Genomic DNA, 21,241 nt, shown 5'->3' with positions numbered 1-21,241 from the left:
GATTAAAAGCTGGCTAACTGATAGGTCTCAAAATGTAACTGAAAATGGGGAATCATCAACATATGCATGTGTTTGTAGTGGGATCCCATTCTTGGCCCTGTGCTATTAATGGCCTAGAAGAAAAAACAAAATCATCACTGATAAAGTTTGCAGATGACACAAAAATTAGGGGACTGGTAAATAATGAAGTGGAGAGGTCACTGTTACAGAGCAATCTGAATCACTTGGTTAACTGGGTACAAGCAAACGGTGTTTTAATATGGCTACATGTAAACGTTTACGTCTAGGAACAAAGAATGTCGGCCATACTTACAGGATGGGAAACTGTCCTGGGAAGCAGTGACTCTGAAAAAGATTTGGCGGTCATGATGAATAATCAGATAAATAGGAGCTCCCAGTGTGAGGCTGTGGTCAAAAGAGCTAATGCAATCCTGGGATCCATAAACAGGGGAATCTTGAGTAGGAGTAGAGAGGTTATTTTACCTCTGTATTTGGAACTGATCCTGCTGTGGAATACTGTGTCCAGTTTGGTGTCCACAAGTCAAGAAGGATGTTGATAAATTAGAGAGGGTTCAGAGAAGAGCCACGAGAATGACTAAAATATTAGAAAACATGCTTTATAGTGATAGACTCAAATAGAAGGGTAAGGGCTGACTTGATTACAATCTATGAATAGCTATATGGCAACAAATATTTACTCACTGGCTCTTCAGTCTAGCAGAGAAAGGTATAACATGATCCAATGGTTTGAAATTGAAGCTAGCCAAATTCAGACAGGAAATAAGGTGTAAATGTTAACGGTGAGGGTGATTAACCACTGAACCAACTTACCAAGTGTCACGGTGGATTCTCCATTACTGACAATTTTTAGGTCAAGATTTGATGTTTTTCAAAAAGATCTGCTCTAGGAATTATTTTGGGGAAGTTCTCTGGCCTGTGCTATAGAGGAGGTCAGACTAGATTATCACAATGTTCCCTTCTGACCTTGGAATCTATGAACCTGTGACCTGTTCTCCATGCAGCCATACTGCTTGGATCTGTTTATGCCACCACCCTTATTCTTTCTTGATTGGTTTCAGAGTAACAGCCGTGTTAGTCTGTATTCGCAAAAAGAAAAGGAGTACTTGTGGCACCTTAGAGACTAACCAATTTATTTGAGCATGAGCTTTCGTGAGCTACAGCTCACTTCATCGGATGCATACCGTGGAAAGTCTGCTGCAGTTTCCACGGTATGCATCCGATGAAGTGAGCTGTAGCTCACGAAAGCTCATGCTCAGATAAATTGGTTAGTCTCTAAGGTGCCACAAGTACTCCTTTTCTTCTTTCTTGATTGTGTCCCAGATCATCCTTTACATCAGTGGTTCTCAAAGCCGGTCCACCGCTTCTTCAGGGAAAGCCCTTGGCAGGCCGGACCGGTTTGTTTACCTGCCACATCTGCAGGTTTGGCCAATTGTGGCTCCCACTGACCGCGGTTCGCCGCTCCAGACCAATGGGGGCTGTGGGAAGGGTGGCCAGCATGTCCCTTGGCCCACGCCACTTCCCGCAGCCCCCATTGGCCTGGAGCGGCAAATCACGGCCAGTGGGAGCCACAATCAGCCGAACCTGCAGACGCAGCAGGTAAACAAACCAGTCCGGCCCGCCAGGGGCTTTCCCTGAACAAACGGTGGACCGGCTTTGAGAATCACTGCTTTACATGATTTTGCCTCGAATGCATGTCAGACTAACCAGCCCAGTGTTACCTTTGGGCCATTTTCTTTTTTTTAAAGATCAGCATGTGGTAGCTTTTTAACCCCTCTCTGGAACTTCCCTACTGTTCTAAGTTTTGTTTAAAATCAACACTAATGGTTGATAGAGCTCCTTTGCCAATTCTTCAAATACTCTTGGGTGCAAGTTATCCAGTCCTGCTGATTTAAAAATGTTTAACTTTAATAGTTGCTTTTTAACATCTTCCCTAGTTAGAGATGGAACAGAAGGTATTCCATTATCAATGTAAAATATGAATACATCATCCTGCTTCTTTATGAATACAGAATAGAAATATTTATTGAATATTTCTCCTTTTTTGCATCATTCTTGACAAATTTACTGTCCTTGTCTAGCATCAGGCATGTACTATTGCTATTGAGTCCTTTGAATGTGTCAACAGAGCAGTGAATAAAGGAGACATTTATCTACATTTTCAAAAAGACTTTGACAAAATGCCTTACAAGAGGCTACTAAAGAAACTAAGTAGTCAGGAGGGTAAGAGCTAAAGCATTGTCATTGATCAAAAACTGGCCAAGAGAAGGAAACAAAAGAATAGAAATAATCTATCAGTTTTCATCATGGCAAAGGTTAACACCAGGTGTCTCAAGCTTCCGTACTAGGTCCTGTGTTAAATATATGTATTAATGAGTTTGAAAGGTGGAGGTGAGTAATGAGGTAGCAAAATTTGCAGATTCTACAATGCTAATTAAGTTAGTCAAGATCAGAGAGAACTATGAGGAACATTAGAGAGACCTAAATAATATAGGTGAGTGGGCAACACAGTGGCAAATGACATTCATTGTTCATAAATGCAAAATAATATACATTGCAGGGGAAAAAATGAATTTTTCATACACGGGGCATGGTTCTAAATTAACTGTATCAACTCCAGAAAAGGACCTGGACCACTGTAGTTGGCTCAATGGAGACCTCTGCTCAATGTATAGCCGTGGTCAAAAAAACAAAACAGATGTTAGGATAAGAACATAAGAATGGTCATACTGGGTCAGACCAAAGGTCCATCTAGCTCAGTATCCTGTCTTCCAACAGTAGCTAATGCCAGGTGCTCCAGAGGGAATGAACAGAACAGGTAACCATCAAGTGATCCATCCCCTGTTCCCCATTCCCAGCTTCTGGCAAACCGAGGCTAGGGACACCAACCCTGCCCATCTTGGCTAATAGCCATTGATGGACCTATCCTCCATGAATTTATCTAGTTCTTTTTAGAACCCTATTATAGTCTTGGTCTTCACAACATCCTCTAGCAAAGAGTTCCACATGTTGATGCATAAGGAATGCGGTAGTGAATAGTACAGAGAATATTATAATGCCTTTATATAAACCAGTGATGGGGCCTAATCGGTATACTGTGTGCAGGACTGTCACCCCATCTCAAAAAGAATATTGCAGAATTAGAGGGGGTTCGGTGAAGAGTGATAAGAATGATGAAGGGCCTAGAAAATTCCTACCAGAAGAAATTGAAAAGATGGGGTTTGAATTATCTTAGGAGAGGAATAACAGGAGACACAGCAGTATATAAAGTAATGAACAATCTAGAGGAGGTAGATCAAGAACTACAGTTCTCCTTGTTTTGTAACACAACAAGAAGACATTTATTGAAACTACAAAAGATGGCCACTACAAAACTGATAAAAGGAAATACATTTTCATTGAATGTGTAATTAGACTGGTACTCGCAAAAAGAAAAGGAGTCCTTGTGGCACCTTAGAGACTAACCAATTTATTTGAGCATGAGCTTTCGTGAGCTACAGCTCACTTCATCAGATGCATACCGTGGAAACTGCAGCAGACTTTATATATACACAGAGAATATGAAACAATACCTCCTCCCACCCCACTGTCCTGCTGGTAATAGCTTATCTAAAGTGAGCAACAGGTTAGGCCATTTCCAGCACAAATCCAGGTTTTCTCACCCTCCACCCCCCACACAAATTCACTCTCCTGCTGGTGATAGCCCATCCAAAGTGACAACTCTTTACACAATGTGCATGATAATGAAGTTAGGCCATTTCCTGCACAAATCCAGGTTCTCTCACTCCCTCACCCCCCTCCAAAAACCCACCCCCATACACACACAGACTCACTCTCCTGCTGGTAATAGCTCATCCAAACTGACCACTCTCCAAGTTTAAAACCAAGTTAAACCAGAACATCTGGGGGGGGTGGTAGGAAAAAACAAGAGGAAATAGGCTACCTTGCATAATGACTTAGCCACTCCCAGTCTCTATTTAAGCCTAAATTAATAGTATCCAATTTGCAAATGAATTCCAATTCAGCAGTTTCTCGCTGGAGTCTGGATTTGAAGTTTCTTTGTTTTAAGATAGCGACCTTCATGTCTGTGATTGCGTGACCAGAGAGATTGAAGTGTTCTCCGACTGGTTTATGAATGTTATAATTCTTGACATCTGATTTGTGTCCATTTATTCTTTTACGTAGAGACTGTCCAGTTTGACCAATGTACATGGCAGAGGGGCATTGCTGGCACATGATGGCATAAATCACATTGGTGGATGTGCAGGTGAACGAGCCTCTGATAGTGTGGCTGATGTTATTAGGCCCTGTGATGGTGTCCCCTGAATAGATATGTGGGCACAATTGGCAACGGGCTTTGTTGCAAGGATAAGTTCCTGGGTTAGTGGTTCTGTTGTGTGGTATGTGGTTGTTGGTGAGTATTTGCTTCAGGTTGCGGGGCTGTCTGTAGGCAAGGACTGGCCTGTCTCCCAAGATTTCTGAGAGTGTTGGGTCATCCTTTAGGATAGGTTGTAGATCCTTAATAATGCGTTGGAGGGGTTTTAGTTGGGGGCTGAAGGTGACGGCTAGTGGAGTTCTGTTATTTTCTTTCTTAGGCCTGTCCTGTAGTAGGTAACTTCTGGGAACTCTTCTGGCTCTATCAATCTGTTTCTTTACTTCCGCAGGTGGGTATTGTAGTTGTAAGAAAGCTTGACAGAGATCTTGTAGGTGTTTGTCTCTGTCTGAGGGGTTGGAGCAAATGCGGTTGTATCGCAGAGCTTGGCTGTAGACGATGGATCGTGTGGTGTGGTCAGGGTGAAAGCTGGAGGCATGCAGGTAGGAATAGCGGTCAGTAGGTTTCCGGTATAGGGTGGTGTTTATGTGACCATTGTTTATTAGCACTGTAGTGTCCAGGAAGTGGATCTCTTGTGTGGACTGGACCAGGCTGAGGTTGGTGGTGGGATGGAAATTGTTGAAATCATGGTGGAATTCTTCAAGGGCTTCTTTTCCATGGGTCCAGATGATGAAGATGTCATCAATGTAGCGCAAGTAGAGTAGGGGCTTTAGGGGACGAGAGCTGAGGAAGCGTTGTTCTAAATCAGCCATAAAAATGTTGGCATACTGTGGGGCCATGCGGGTACCCATAGCAGTGCCGCTGATCTGAAGGTATACATTGTCCCCAAATGTGAAATAGTTATGGGTAAGGACAAAGTCACAAAGTTCAGCCACCAGGTTAGCCGTGACATTATCGGGGATAGTGTTCCTGACGGCTTGTATTCCATCTTTGTGTGGAAGGTTGGTGTAGAGGGCTTCTACATCCATAGTGGCCAGGATGGTGTTATCAGAAAGATCACCGATGGATTGAAGTTTCCTCAGGAAGTCAGTGGTGTCTCGAAGGTAGCTGGGAGTGCTGGTAGCATAGGGCCTGAGGAGGGAGTCTACATAGCCAGACAATCCTGCTGTCAGGGTGCCAATGCCTGAGATGATGGGGCGCCCAGGATTTCCAGGTTTATGGATCTTGGGTAGTAGATAGAATATCCCAGGTCGGGGTTCCAGGGGTGTGTCTGTGCGGATTTGATCTTGTGCTTTTTCAGGAAGTTTCTTGAGCAAATGCTGTAGCTGCTTTTGGTAACTCTCAGTGGGATCATAGGGTAATGGCTTGTAGAAACTCGTGTTGGAGAGCTGCCGAGCAGCCTCTTGTTCATATTCCGACCTATTCACGATGACAACAGCACCTCCTTTGTCAGCCTTTTTGATTATGATGTCAGAGTTGTTTCTGAGGCTGTGGATGGCATTGCATTCCGCATGGCTGAGGTTATGGGGCAAGTGATGCTGCTTTTCCACAATGGTACTGGTACTGACTGCCACAGGAAGTTGCTGAGACCAAGAACTTAGCAATATTTAAAAAGGGATCAGACATTTACGTGAAGAACAAGAATATCCAGAGTTATTTTTATAACAAAAATGTCATGCTTCAGGCCCTAAACCAATCTCTAACTATTGGAGATCCGGATGAGCCCTAATATGGGGGTGGGGGGGCAAATTATCTCATATCTGACTATTGCAAGGGTTTTTGTGCCTTCCCCTGAAGCATCTGGTACTGCCTACTCACTGAGAAAGACGTCTAAATTAGATGACTCTCAGGTCTGATCCAGTATAGCAATCCCTATGTTTCAGTTACAGCTCTGACCCATATGATACCCAGTATTCCTTCCTCCATGGGTATGGTGCTACCGACTGTTGACCCAGATGTAGGGTGACCAGATAGCTAGTACGAAAAATTGGGACAGAGGTTGCGGGGGTATAGATGTCTATATAAGACAAAGCCCCAACTATTAGGACTGTCCCTATAAAATCGGGACATCTGGTCTTCCTAATCAGAAGGTACCTAGTGCCCTTTCCCACAGTCATAGTGTGATACAAATATGTCAATTGAAAATCTGAGCATATTGTTGCTACAGGAAAATGTGAGCCTGATTAAGGAAATTAATGAATTGCGGAGGGAACTGAAGGTGACCCGCACCCACGTGCATGATCTCCAATCAGCACTAGGACTAAACAGAAAAAACAAGAAGCAAGGGATCCCAGACACAGGTGATTATTACAGTTCTCCCTGTATCTCTCCATATTATCAGCTTTCATCTTAAAGCCTCCTGTCTCCCTTTGCCAGCATGTGAGTTTCTCTCCCTTTGGCTGGTATTAGTCATTAAACTCTCTGGTTGCCTGGAAGATGCCTATACAATGTACAGTGGTATTCAACTATTCACTTATTAAGCACTTCAGAGCCTTCTCCTTTAGATCTCTCTCCCTTGTCCCAAGAGATGCATGTCCTAGCTCTTTCTTCAAGAGTAAATAGAGCCTGGCTAGCTGGTGTGACAGGTTGGATCACAGAAACCCCCTGGGGGTTGCCACCTGATGTGCCAAGACTACTTCTGCTCCTGCTTGCCTGCCCTGTCAGCTTAGGACTTCAGTGCCCTGCCTGGTTTGAGCCAGACCCGCTAGCCTGCTGCAAACCAGACCCAGGTCCGAACCACGTCCCCTAACAGCTGCAGGAGTAATAGAAAGCAACTTAGGAAGTGTTCCTGCCTTTAACATTCAGATGCCCAACTCCCAATGGGGTCCAAACCCTAAATAAATCCGTTTTACCCTGTATAAAGCTTATACAGGGAAACTCATAAATTATTCGCCCTCTATAACACTGATGGAGACATATGCACAGCTGTTTGCCCCCCCAGGTATTAATACATACTCTTGGTTAATTAATAAGTAAAAAGTGATTTTATTAAATACAGAACGTAGGCTTTAAAGTGGTTCCAAGTAGTAACAGACAGAACAAAGTGAATTACCAAGCAAAATGAAATAAAACACACAAATCTAAGCCTAATACAGTAATAAAACTGAATACAGATAAAATCTCACCCTCAGAGATGTTTCAATAAGTTTCTTTCACAGACTGGACACCTTTCTAGTCTGGGCACAATCCTTTCCCCTGTTACAGCCCTTGTTCCAGTTCAGGTGGTAGCTAGGGGATTCCTCATGATGACTGTCTCACCTTGTTCTGTTCCACCCACTTATATATCCTTTGCATAAGGCGGGAATCCTTTGTCCCTCTGGGTTCCCACCCCTCCTTCTCAGTGGAAAAGCACCAGGTTAAAGATGGATTCCAGTTCAGGTGACATGATCACATGTCACTGTAAGACTTCATTACCCATTTGCCAGCACACACGTATACAGGAAGACTTACAAGTAAAACAGAGCCATCTGCAGTCAATTGTCCTGTTTGATGGGAGCCATCAAGATTCCAAACTACCATTAATGGCCCACACTTTGCATAATTACAATAGGCCCTCAGAGTTATATTTCATATTTCTAGTTTCAGATACAAGACTGATACGTTTATACAAATAGGATGATCACACTCAGTAGATTATAAGTTTTGTAATGATACCTTACAAGAGACGTTTTGCATGAAGCATATTCCAGTTACATTATATTCACACTCGTTAGCATATTTTCATAAAATCATATAGAGTGCAATGTCACAGCTGGAACTCTCATTGTTATACACTCTGGCTACTGTTTTCTCTAGTTCCTTCCCGTGAACTGCTGCCCAGTCCCAGTGTGCTGAGGTTGAATGTAGAGGAGGAAACAGAAAGAATCATAGAAATGCAACGGCTGGAAATCAAACGCCTTCGAGACCAAATCCAAGGGCAGGAGCAAGCCATTGCTCTTCGGCCTCTGTCAGGTGGGAGGCTTCCCACGCTGGAGATTGAAAGCAGCCATGGGACACAGCCACAATGATGCAATCTAAGGAAATTCTACAAGATTGCTTTCTACTGACAGGATTAGAAATCCTGGAACCAGATCAGACTATTTTTGCCTGTTCTGTCCTGTAACCTTCTCTGTTAACCAAATACTCCCCCACTAAACACACTCTGTGCCTTAATCTCCTCCCCTCTGAGAAAGAGACACCCCAAACATGGACACACACCTTCTCTGTGCTGCAATCACCCCTCTGAACAGGAGGCTCCCCGCACACACACATACGCTTTGCTGCACTCTCCCCTCTGAACAGAAGCTGAGCTGAGAGGAACGAAAATAATAAACATGCAAATGCAGATAGTGCCATCTGACTGGTGTGTGTGCAGATCTCTGGGGAAGCAAGGGTCACTGAAAAATTAGATGCCACAGTTCAGAGGGGTTAGATAAATACGGTAAACCTCTTTTGGTTTAGTGTGATATAGTGTTGGCAGGTTCTCCAGAGCCCTTTATTCTGAAATGCTGAATGACTAGTTAATGCGCAGTGACATCCACATAGGACATAAGAGAGATGGGAATAAGAACAGTGAAATCTGTTCTAAGCAACTTCCCAAATTACTGGCAAAAATGTATCGCCCTGTAAAGATGGTCTTTAGCTAGTGGTCAGACAAAATCAGCCAACAGTCTGTATGGTCTGGTACCTCCTATAAATGTATCAGCTCACTCACTGCAGAGCAGTCATCATCCACAAAATATGCCGTGAGTCAGGAAAGAGCCCCAGTATCAGCGTACAAAATCTGCATCTCAACCCAAGCCTCTTGTTTCACCTCTTCTGTTACATTGATCTCCTGCTTATCTCCATGCCTTCCTGCTAACATCTAAAGCTCCCTTTTGTCACAAATATACAGGGCAACCACTCTTGCTTTTTTCAAACTGTTCTTGAAGAGTCACTTCTCAATGTAACCCTTTTTTTTAAAGTTCCGTCACAAACCTAACAATGAATAAAAACCACAAGATTTCTACATTTTCAGATCTCCTCAGTACATGATGTCTGACTTGCAATGCCTACACTAGCTGAAGAGCAGTGTGGATTGGAAGGGTGGCAGGTATTTTTATGAGGTTTTGGGGCAAGGAGTTACAGGGGTTTGGGGGAGCTGCATCTGGGGGCCTAGTCAGTGTCCTGAGAGTTAGTGCATAACAATTCAAGACAGGAAATGGAAATGAGAAGAGGCAGGTGCCCCCTAAATACTTGTAATACTAATAATAATATCTTTAAGGATGAATATGATGCCCAAACTGATTTACTTATTAGGCTTGCTACTTTTTAGAGGAACCATAATCTGTACCAGACCAATACTTCTTTAGATAATTTACTGCGGGTGTGCCTATGGACTAGAATGCTATTCCTGCTAAGGTTGAATGGTTCAGTCAGTGCATAGGCAATAAATAGGGGCCTATCAAATTCACAGTCCATTTTGGTCAATCTCACAGTCATAAGAACATAAGAATGGCCATACTGGGTCAGACCAAAGGTCCATCCAGCCCAGTATCCTGTCTACTGATAGTGGCCAATGCCAGGTGCCCCAGAGGGAGTGAACCTAACAGGTAATGATCAAGTGATTGCTCTCCTGCCATCCATCTCCACCTTCTGACAAACAGAGGCTAGGGACACCATTCCTTACCCATCCTGGCTAATAGCCATTAATGGACTTAACCTCCATGGATTTATCCAGTTCTCTTTTAAACCTGTTATAGTCCTAGCCTTCACAACCTCCTCAGGCAAGGAGTTCCACAAGTTGACTGTGCGCTGAGTGAAGAAGAACTTCCTTTTATTTGTTTAAAACCTGCTACCCATTAATTTCATTTGGTGGCTCCTAGTTCTTATATTATGGGAACAAGTAAATAACTTCCTTATTCATTTTTTCCACACCACTCATGATTTTATATACCTCTATCATATTCCCCCTTAGTCTCCTCTTTTCCAAGATGAAAAGTCCTAGCCTCTTTAATCTCTCCTCTTATGAGACCCGTTCCAAACCTCTAATTATTTTAGTTACCCTTTTCTGAACCTTTTCTAATGCCAATATATCTTTTTTGAGATGAGGGGACCACATCTGTACACAGTATTCAAGATGTGGGCGTACCATGGATTTATATAAGGGCAATAAGATATTCTCCGTCTTACTCTCTGTCCCTTTTTTAATGATTCCTAACATCCCGTTTGCTTTTTTGACTGCCACTGCACACTGCGTGGACGTCTTTAGAGAACTATCCACGATGACTCCAAGATCTTTCTCCTGATCAGTTGTAGCTAAATTAGCCCCCATCATATTGTATGTATAATTGGGGTTATTTTTTCCAATGTGCATTACTTTACATTTATCCACATTAAATTTCATTTGCCATTTTGTTGCCCAGTCACTTAGTTTTGTGAGATCTTTTTGAAGTTCTTCACAGTCTGCTTTGGTCTTAACTATCTTGAGCAGTTTAGTATCGTCTGCAAACTTTGTCACCTCACTGTTTACCCCTTTCTCCAGATCATAGGATTTTAAAAATCACAAATGTCATGATTTTAGCTATTTAAATCTGGAATTTCACGGTGTTGTAATTGTAGGGGTCCTGACCCAAAAAGGTGTTGTGAGGGGCTCTCAAAGCTATGGGGATTGCAGTACTGTTACCCTTACTTCTGCACTGCTGCTGGCAGCGGCACTGCCTTCAGAGCTGGGCATCTGCAGAGCAGCAGCTGTTGAGCAGGAGCCCAGCTCTGAAGACAAGTAAGGATGGGGTATGGGATTGTCACCCTTAATTGTGCACTGCTGCCTGCAGAGCTGGGCCTTCAGTCAGCAGCCGCCACTCTCCAGCCACCCAGCTCTGAAGGCAGCAAAGCAGAGGTAAGGGTGACATGACATGGTAGGGTGTTGCCACCCTTACTTCTGCGCTGCTGCTGGCGGGGCACTGCCTTCACAGCTGGGTGCCCAGACAACATCTACTGCTCTCTGGCCACACAGCTCTGTAGGCAGTGCAGAAGTAAGGGTGGCACTATTGTGACCCCCTAAAATAACCTTGCAACCCCGCTGCAACTCCCTTTTGGGTCAGGACCTCCAATTAGAGAAACACTGGTCTACCCCGTGAAATCTGTGTAGTATAGGTAAAAACACACAAAAGACCAGCTGGGTGGCTGGAGAGTGGTGGCTGCTGACTGAAGGTGCTTTTGAAACTAGCTTCTTTCTGACGGTCTTCGGAACATACACATTCTGGTTTGCTGGGGCCCACTATGCTGTACTTCTGCCCTCCCTTTGGCTGGTATAAATGGAGTGATAGAAGAAAATGCCATTTGGGGGGCATCGTTTAGCGAGATTGAATCAAAATCTTTACAAAGAAAAAGGATCTCATCCTGCTCAGAGTAAGAAGTATTTCCAGCTGAAGAGCTGTCTCACAGTGGTGATGAAGAAACTTAAGGGCATGTCTTATGAGTCAGCCTCTCTGGAAAGATACGATTTCCAAAGGTAATATAAAGCCTACCACATGATTCTGATGTAAACAGTGAACACTCAGGGAAATCAAGACATCGTATTTAGGGTGGGTGTTGGAGTCAGATATTGGGTGGGACTTTGCACCTGAAGTGTTTATAGTGGAGACTGTTTAGCACACCAGATACTTAGTAAATCCAAAATAGTTGTACTGACATCCTCAGACGAGTACTGGGAATGCAAAACAGCAAGCTAGTCTTTTGTGCATATGCTATTGAAGTGCCCTGAGGTATGTACTCTTTGTGATAAAGTTATGTTAGTGCTCTACTTTGTTTTGCATGGAGATATACTTCTGAACACTGTTGAGTCTACCACCTTTGACAATACCAGCCTGTTAGGTGCTGTAATATCTCATGAAAAGCTCTGGTTCTTAAAAGCTGTGACTGTAGTCAAAGACTAATTCTTGCTGAATGGACACAGCCTTATAGAGTTGTGCACTTGGGTAACAGTTTTTGAGGAACTGCGATGTTTGAGAAGTACCATTTTCCTGTTCCTTTTAAAGGCTATTGAACTTGGCACCCTCTTTACCACACTGTACACAAGAGAAATTAGTAAGTCCCCTGCAAGTTGATAGTGGCCAGCCTTGATTTCTCAAAAAGGATCTACTGAGAAAAGGATAGCTAACAACCTATAATTACAATGCATCAGACCTGGATGAGCGTCCTCTGCTGAGCACACATCAGGCCACTGTTTGGATCCCAGTACTGGATCTTGTGTGCTTCTAAGCCCACAGTGTCTGAGCAACATCCAGACACTTTGGCCTTTCAGACTCAGACTTTGGCCTCTCAGGCTCACTTCTGGGTACAGATGGTAGTCCAGCTGACGTAGGCCCCTCAACCAGTTCTGGACCTCAAAATCTTCCCAGTGACTTAAGCATACCTTCCCCAGAGCTCCACTGTTGGGGTTACACCGTTTTGATAGTTAAACCCTTCAGGGGCATGTGACAGTGTGATCAAGTAACACGTGTAACCTCTTTGGGGTTTAGAGAGCATGGCCCCTTTAAATCTCTCTCCGGAGGGGGGAAGTGCTGATTGTTCCAGGAAGAGGAAGAGCTGTTGGAGGTGGGGAGGAACAGAGAGAGCTTCAGACAAGAGGGCTGCAGCAAGCAGGCCTTCACAGCGTGAAGCAGCTGAGAACCTGCCTGAAGCCTGGGAGGGACAGATCAGAGACCCTCCAGGACAGGAGTCAGAAGAGGCACTGTACCAGGGAGAAGGACAAACTAGAGCTGGACCCAGTATCACTGACACCCAGAGCTGTATGGGGCTCTGAGTACTGGGGCTTGTGACTTTGCATTGGGAATAAGGAGGGAGGCTGTTAGCTAGTTAACTGGGGATGTTGTGGCTCTCTGTGCCTTTGCAGAGAGCAGCAGAAGAGGGCACCAGAGGGGTTTGTTGGGGAAAGTTCATTGCCACCAAAGACGACTAGGGGCACCCAAGACTCATCACTGGACTGGAACTCTTCCCAGGACTCCTGAACCCTGAGTACAGACACATTGCTTGGTGTCTGCCCTGTCAGACTGTGGTACCACTGGGGTTGAGGGGCCTTACGTTGAATGCTACCCTGTTTTACTGCTTCCCTTAGCTTTTGCCCTGTTGTTTTTTCTTTTCATTCCTCTGTAAGTAAATATTTCTCTTTCCTGTATTGATTTCCAATTCCAATATATATTTTCTGAGATGGAGTGACCACATCTGCATGCGGTATTCAAGAAGTGGGCGTACCATTGATTGATATAGAGGCAATATTATATTTTCTGTCTTATTATCTATCCCTTTCTTAATTATTCCCAACGTTCTGTTTGCGTTTTTGACTGCCGCTGCACATTAAGTGGATGTTTTTAGAGAACTATCCACAATGACTCCAAGATCTCTTTCTTGAGTGGTAACAGATAAGTTAGACACCATCATAGAAGATTAGAGTTGGAAGAGACCTCAGGAGGTCATCAAGTCCAACCCCCTGCTCAAAGCAGGACCAACACCAACTAAATCATCCCAGCCAGGGTTTTGTCAAGCTGGACCTTAAAAACCTCTAAGGATGGAGATTCCATCACCTCCCTAGGTAACCCATTCCTGTGCTTCCCCACCCTCCAAGTGAAATAGTGTTTCCTAATATCCAACCTAGACCTTTCCCACTGCAACTTGAGACCATTGCTTCTTGTTCTATCACCTGCCACCACTGGAACAGCCTAGCTCCATCCTCTTTGGAACCCACCTTCAGGTAGTTGAAGGCTGCTATCAAATCCCCCCTCACTCTTCCTTCTGCAGACTAAATCATAGAATCATAGAATATCAGGGTTGGAAGGGACCCCTGAAGGTCATCTAGTCCAACCCCCTGCTCGAAGCAGGACCAATTCCCAGTTAAATCATCCCAGCCAGGGCTTTGTCAAGCCTGACCTTAAAAACCTCTAAGGAAGGAGAATCTACCACCTCCCTAGGTAACGCATTCCAGTGTTTCACCACCCTCTTAGTGAAAAAGTTTTTCCTAATATCCAATCTAAACCTCCCCCACTGCAACTTGAGACCATTACTCCTCGTTCTGTCATCTGCTACCATTGAGAACAGTCTAGAGCCATCCTCTTTGGAACCCCCTTTCAGGTAGTTGAAAGCAGCTATCAAATCCCCCCTCATTCTTCTCTTCTGCAGACTAAACAATCCCAGCTCCCTCAGCCTCTCCTCATAAGTCATGTGTTCTAGACCCCTAATCATTTTTGTTGCCCTTCGCTGGACTCTCTCCAATTTATCCACATCCTTCTTGTAGTGTGGGGCCCAAAACTGGACACAGTACTCCAGATGAGGCCTCACCAATGTCGAATAGAGGGGAACGATCACGTCCCTCGATCTGCTCGCTATGCCCCTACTTATACATCCCAAAATGCCATTGGCCTTCTTGGCAACAAGGGCACACTGCTGACTCATATCCAGCTTCTCGTCCACTGTCACCCCTAGGTCCTTTTCCGCAGAACTGCTGCCTAGCCATTCGGTCCCTAGTCTGTAGCGGTGCATTGAATTCTTCCATCCTAAGTGCAGGACCCTGCACTTATCCTTATTGAACCTCATCAGATTTCTTTTGGCCCAATCCTCCAATTTGTCTAGGTCCTTCTGTATCCTATCCCTCCCCTCCAGCGTATCTACCACTCCTCCCAGTTTAGTATCATCTGCAAATTTGCTGAGAGTGCAATCCACACCATCCTCCAGATCATTTATGAAGATATTGAACAAAACCGGCCCCAGGACCGACCCTTGGGGCACTCCACTTGATACCAGCTGCCAACTAGACATGGAGCCATTGATCACTACCCGTTGAGCCCGACAATCTAGCCAGCTTTCTACCCACCTTATAGTGCATTCATCCAGCCCATACTTCCTTAACTTGCTGACAAGAATACTGTGGGAGACCGTGTCAAAAGCTTTGCTAAAGTCAAGAAACAATACATGCACTGCTTTCCCTTCATCCACAGAACCAGTAATCTCATCATAAAAGGCGATTAGATTAGTCAGGCATGACCTTCCCTTGGTGAATCCATGCTGGCTGTTCCTGATCACTTTCCTCTCATGCAAGTGCATCAGGATTGATTCTTTGAGGACCTGCTCCATGATTTTTCCAGGGACTGAGGTGAGGCTGACTGGCCTGTAGTTCCCAGGATCCTCCTTCTTCCCTTTTTTAAAGATTGGCACTACATTAGCCTTTTTCCAGTCATCCAGGACTTCCCCGGTTCGCCACGAGTTTTCAAAGATAATGGCCAATAAGCCCAGTTCTTTCAGCCTCTCCTCATAAGTCATGTACCCCAACCCCCTAATCATTTTCGTTGCCCTCCGCTGGACTCTCTCCAATTTGTCCACATCCTTTCTGTAGTGGGGGACCCAAAACTGGACACAATACTCCAGATGTGGCCTCACCAGTGCCGAATAGAGGGGAATAATCATTTCCTTCGATCTGCTGGCAATGCTCCTACTAATGCAGCCCAATATGCCATTTGCCTTCTTGGCAACAAGGGCACACTGTTGACACATATCCAGCTTCTCATCCACTGTAATCCCCAGGTCCTTTTCTGCAGAACTGCTGCTTAGCCAGTTGGTCCCCAGCCTGGAGCGGTGCATGGGATTCTTCCATCCTAAGTGCAAGACTCTGCACTTGTCCTTGTTGAACCTCATCAGATTTTTTTTGGCCCAATCCTCCAATTTGTCTAGCATCATCCACGTATCTATCTGTCCCCCCCGTTTAGTATCCTCTGCAAACTTGCTGAGGGTGCAATCCATCCCATCATCCAAATCATTAATGAAGCTGTTGAACAAAACTGGCCCCAGGACCAACCCCTGGGGCCCTTCGCTTGATACCAGGTGCCAACCAGACATCGAGCCGTTGATCGCTACCTGCTCAGCCTGACGATCTAGCCACTTTTCTATCCACCTTATAGTCCATTCATCCAATCCAGACTTTAATTTGCTGGCAAGAATACTGTGGGAGACTGTATCAAAAGCTTTGCTAAAGTCAAGCTCTATCGCATCCACCAGTTTCCCCTTATCCACAGAGCCAGTTATCTCGTCATAGAAGGCAATCAGGGTTGTCAGGCATGACTTGCCCTTGGTGAATCCATGTTGACTGTTCCTGATCACCTTCCTCTCCTACAAGTGCTTCAAAATGGATTTGTCAGAGTTTATGTTCCTTTCTATTTTCCTCATTAAGATTTAACTTCCACTTTTTAAAGGATGCCTTTTTGCCTATCACTGCCTCTTATACTTTGTTGTTCAGCCACAGTGGCACTGTTTTGATTCTTTTACTATGTTTTTTAATTTCGGGTATAAATTTAAGTTGAGCCTGTATTATGGTGTCTTTAAAAAGTTTCCATGCAGTTTTCAGGGATTTTACTTTTGGTGCTGTAACATCTACCATATGAGGAGAGATTAATAAGACTGGGACTTTTCAGCTTTCAAAAAAGACTAAAGGGGGATATGATAGAGGTCTATAAAATCATGACTGGTGTGGAGAAGCAAATAGGGAATGTTATTTACTCCTCATAACACAAGAACTAGGGGTCACCAAATGAAATTAATAGGCAGCAGGTTTAAAACAAACAAAAGGAAGTATTTTTTCACACAACACACAGTCAACCTGTGGAACTCCTTGCCAGAGGATGTTGTAAGGCCAAGACTATAACAGGGTTCAAAAAAGAACTAGATAAATTTATGGAGGATAGGTCCATCAATGGCTATTAGCCAGGGTGGGCAGAAATGGTGTCCCTAGACTCTGTTTGTCAGAAGCTGGGAATGGGCGACAAGGGATGGATCAATTGATGATTACTTGTTCCTTTCATTCCCTTTAGGGCACCTGGCATTGGCCATTGTTGGAAGACAGGATATTGGGTTATATGGACCTTTAGTCTGATCCAGTATGGCCCTTCTTAGGTTCTTATATTCATTGCATTCTTCTGGTGTGTGTGTGTGTTCACTTGGGGGGGAGGGGTTTGGAACAGATGCCGCTGGGGTAGAAGGGTCTTTCCCTGCTGCATTCCTGTGCGCCCCTTTTGCTGACCAGAGCTGCCTGCAGAGTACACTCCATCTTGGCCCTGAGGGCACTAAAGTTACACACACAAACTCTGCAAAGGGCTTTCTAAAACATAACCACACTTTACTCTTAGGCAGCGTACAGATCTATTGAAAAACAACAAACTGCACACAAATACCTGCCTCAGGGCATGTCTACGATACAAAGTTAAGTCAACTTTATGTAAGTTGACATTGAGCCTCCAATTTAAGCAAGTCAATCTTGCATGTCCCTACTATGCTCATTGTGTTGGTGTTGTGCATCTTCACTAGCAGGGCTTGCATCGATGCACGAAGCGCTGCACTGTGGGTAGCTATGTGGAATTGTAGGTTGGTCTTGCAATGCCTTATGGGACCAAAACATTTGCGCAGGTGGTTATGGGAACATGGTTTTAGCCTCCCATGCTGCACTTGCCGCTCTCCCTCCCTCCCTCCCTGAAATCAATGGCAAACAAACCAAGCCTTTTTCACGCCTTTTTTCCTAAGCCTGGGTTACCCGCACAGAAGCCATAGCATGGTAAGCATGGACCCTCCTCAGCTGTACACTGTTATGAGCATTACAAACACCTCACGCCTTATCCTGCAGTATTTACTCAGCTGAAGCAAGAGCCATTGCACGGAACAATGTGATACCATGCAAGCTGGATGCCATAGAGAGGAGCAATTCGCAGTTGTTGGCAACTGTTGTGCATCACCTTAACATGGTGGAGTGCCACTTTTGGGCCCGGGAAACAAGCAGTGACCGATGACCCTATCATTATGCAACTATGGGATAAAGCAGTGGCTGCAGAACTTTCAAATGTGTAAGGCCACTTTCATGGAACTGTGTGAAGAGCTTTCCCCCGCCCTGAAGTGCAGCAATACTAAAATGAGAGTTGCTCTGACAGTTGAGAAGTGAGTAGCGATAGCCCTGTGGAAGCTTGCGATGCAAGAATGCTACCGGTCAGTGGGGAATTAATTCAGAGTGGGTAAATCTACTGGGGGGATCTGTTGTGATCCAAGTTTGCAGGGCAATCAATAGACTTCTGCTAAGAAGGGTAGTGACTCTGGGCAACGTGTAGGACATAATGGATGGTTTTGCCACGATGCAGTTCCCTAACTGCAGTGGGGTTATAGACAGAATGCATATCTCTATCTTGGCACCAGACCACTTTGCCAAAGAGTACATAAACCGAAAGGGGTAATTCTCAATGGTGTTGCAAACGCTGGTGAATCACGGGCCGTTTCACTGACATCAGCATGGGATGGTTGGGAAAAGTGCATGACGCATGCATCTTTAGGAACTCCAGTCTGTTCAGAAAGCTGCAAACAAGGACTTTCTTTCCAGACTGCAAAAAAAAAAAAAAACATTGGTGATGTTGAAATGCCAGTTGTGATCCTGGGATACCCCTTGTTCCCATGGCTCATTAAGCTGTATACGGGCAGCCTGGACAGCAGTAAGGCGTGGATCAACCATAGGCTAAGCAAGTGCAGAATGGTGGTGGAATGTGCCTTTGGGCACTTAAAAGACTGCTTGCATTAAGAAAAGGAGTACTTGTGGCACCTTAGAGACTAACCAATTTATTTGAGCATGAGCTTTCATGAGCTACAGCTCACTTCATTGGATTACGCATCCGATGAAGTGAGCTGTAGCTCACGAAAGCTCATGCTCAAATAAATTGGTTAGTCTCTAAGGTGCCACAAGTACTCCTTTTCTTTTTGCGAATACAGACTAACACGGCTGTTACTCTGAAACTGCTTGCATTGTTTGCTTACTAGGTTAGACCTCAGTGAAAGCAATATTCCCATTGTTATTGCTGCTTGCTCTTTGCTCTATAATCTCTGTGAAACAAAAGGAGAAAAGTTTCCAGTGGGGTGGGGAGGTTGAGGCAGATCACCTGGCAGCCAATATTGAGCAGCCAGACACCAGGGCAATAAGAAGAGCACACTGAGAGGCTCTGCATGTGTGTGAGGCTTTGAAAACCAGTTTCAGCAATGACCCACAGTAATGTGACACTTACCTGTGTTGTTCCTTACCGAGCTGTCCCTTTATTGCATTTTCTCCCCTGTAAACGCCACCCTCACTAACCACAGTGTGCTGAATGGATAAAGAGCCTTTTCTCATTACGTTTTATTATGCTCACAAACACATAGAAACAACAAAGAAGAATAAGATAACCTGGAGCAAAAGGGCTGATAACAGCTGCAGCAGTGCTGTGTGAGTATAAAGGAGTGTATGCTTTATACTCCCTCCTGCCTGGCAGCAGCCCCATCTCTTCCTGTGCCCTCTCTTGAACAAACTCTTCTGGTTCCCTGACCTCTGCAAACACCAGAGCAGCCCCCTTTCCCAACTGAACAGGCAGAGATGTCTCCTGTTCCCTACCTGCCTGTTGTTCAACATGGGATCTGCTGGGCTGCACGTCAGGCGGCCCCAACCACCGGCTGTTCTGTCCCAAGAGGGGGCTGAGCAGGCAGGCTGTCCAAAGAAGAAGCCATCTGCAGCAAGGGAGAAAAGGACATGCTGGGAATGGCTCAGTGTCTCTGGGCCTGGCTTTGCTTCCTGCCTATCACAGCACTCCCAGGTTGACCCCAGAGCACTCTGTAAAGGGCCAGTCCTGAAGGGGTCAAATGTCTTCTACTCAGCCAGCATCTCTGGTAATCCTGCTTGGCTCTGCCAGCTCAGCCAGAAGTCTTGTTCCACCTCTTCACCACTCCCCACCGCTTCTGTCACCTGAGCCAGGGAGGAAATGTGAAATGAGACATCCTGCTCTGAGTGGGGAGGGCGACACCCACACACCACAGTTACAGCCTTGGAATCTCTTCCAGGACAACAGGTTGTATCAGACCCCTCCCTGCTGGGGAATGTACCTGTCCAGTCCAAGTGAAAGGGTTGTGCTTGCTGCAGCCTATCAGAAGCTGGTAGCTGGCTGAACAGGCCAAGGAAGGAGAGCTGGAAGTTACACCTGTTGCCTGGCAGGCCGTTGCTGTTGGAAGATTTTACCCTTCGGCCATATCCCAGGACCTGCCATGTCAGCCTGATTCCAATGGAAGGAGAGCGTGGCACAACCTCAGCTGCCAGCTGGGAACTCAGGCAAAGGCGGAGAGGCGGCTGAATTGTGCCTCAAGTTGGTGATTACTTGTCAGCTGTGGGTGAGTAAAATCTGTAGCTGCATGCGAGCTGTTTGTGTCAAGCTCTGTCTCTCACATAGCTCATAATCATCCCCACTTGCGGGTGTGTGGGGCTATGGGCTGCTTCATGAAAGCTAGCCAAACTGATGCTGTGGTCTGCCCCTCTCACACGCATAGACTGTTCTAGGCATAGGCAAGCTAGGCAGCTGCCTCCTGCAGTACAGGGCCCTGGTGTGGCAGATTCATTGCAAGGTGGGTGTGTTCTAGTCTGTACTCACCTGCTGCGGTGCAGTCTAACTTGCCGTGTTTACCCTGCACATATTAACCGTTCCTTAATGCACTTTGCCGTAGGCCGCTTTGAACCAGGACTAGATCAAAGTACTTTAATGAACGGTTAATGCACATCAGCAGGGTGTGCGCAGCGGCCTCGACAGGGACCATGTGGCTGGACAGCCCAGCTTAGCACAGGCAGCCCCAAGGTGGGGAACCCACAGCCTGGCCCAGCCCACAGTAGCCTCCCTCTAGAAAAGCTGAACAATGAGGGACCCAGCAGGGCCCCTCCCCCCAAGGTGAGTGGCAACCAGGTAAGTGGCACCCCCTTGCCGCCCCCCCATCCCCTGACCTAACCCACCTTCCCTTCTCAGCTCCCCTGTGTTCTTCCCACACCCCATCTGTGCCTGCCTCCCATTCCCACATGTCCTAACACCCCTGCCCTAGTCTGCCTGCCCCCCTCCCATCTCTGCCTGTGTCCTAGCCCAGCTACTACTTGGGGGCCTGAGGCCTGAACCCCCACCCCATCTCTCTCTTGGG

General features: G+C 45.5%; 1 protein-coding gene across 1 annotated transcript in view; it reads left to right on the top strand.

The window, feature by feature from the left end:
* The window catches only part of CFAP57 (cilia and flagella associated protein 57), a 136,765-nt gene extending 128,467 nt beyond the window's left edge, over window positions 1-8,298 (top strand). The window contains exons 22-23 of the mRNA XM_077823980.1: window positions 6,459-6,591; window positions 8,087-8,298. Of these exons, the coding sequence (XP_077680106.1) occupies window positions 6,459-6,591; window positions 8,087-8,298 (345 nt within the window). The remainder of the gene's footprint in view (window positions 1-6,458; window positions 6,592-8,086) is intronic.
* Window positions 8,299-21,241: the final 12,943 nt, after the last annotated feature.

This window comes from Eretmochelys imbricata, chromosome 8 (assembly GCF_965152235.1).
Source record: "Eretmochelys imbricata isolate rEreImb1 chromosome 8, rEreImb1.hap1, whole genome shotgun sequence".
In the NCBI taxonomy this organism is placed as follows: domain Eukaryota; kingdom Metazoa; phylum Chordata; order Testudines; family Cheloniidae; genus Eretmochelys; species Eretmochelys imbricata.
This window is presented reverse-complemented; position numbering and strand designations above follow the sequence as displayed.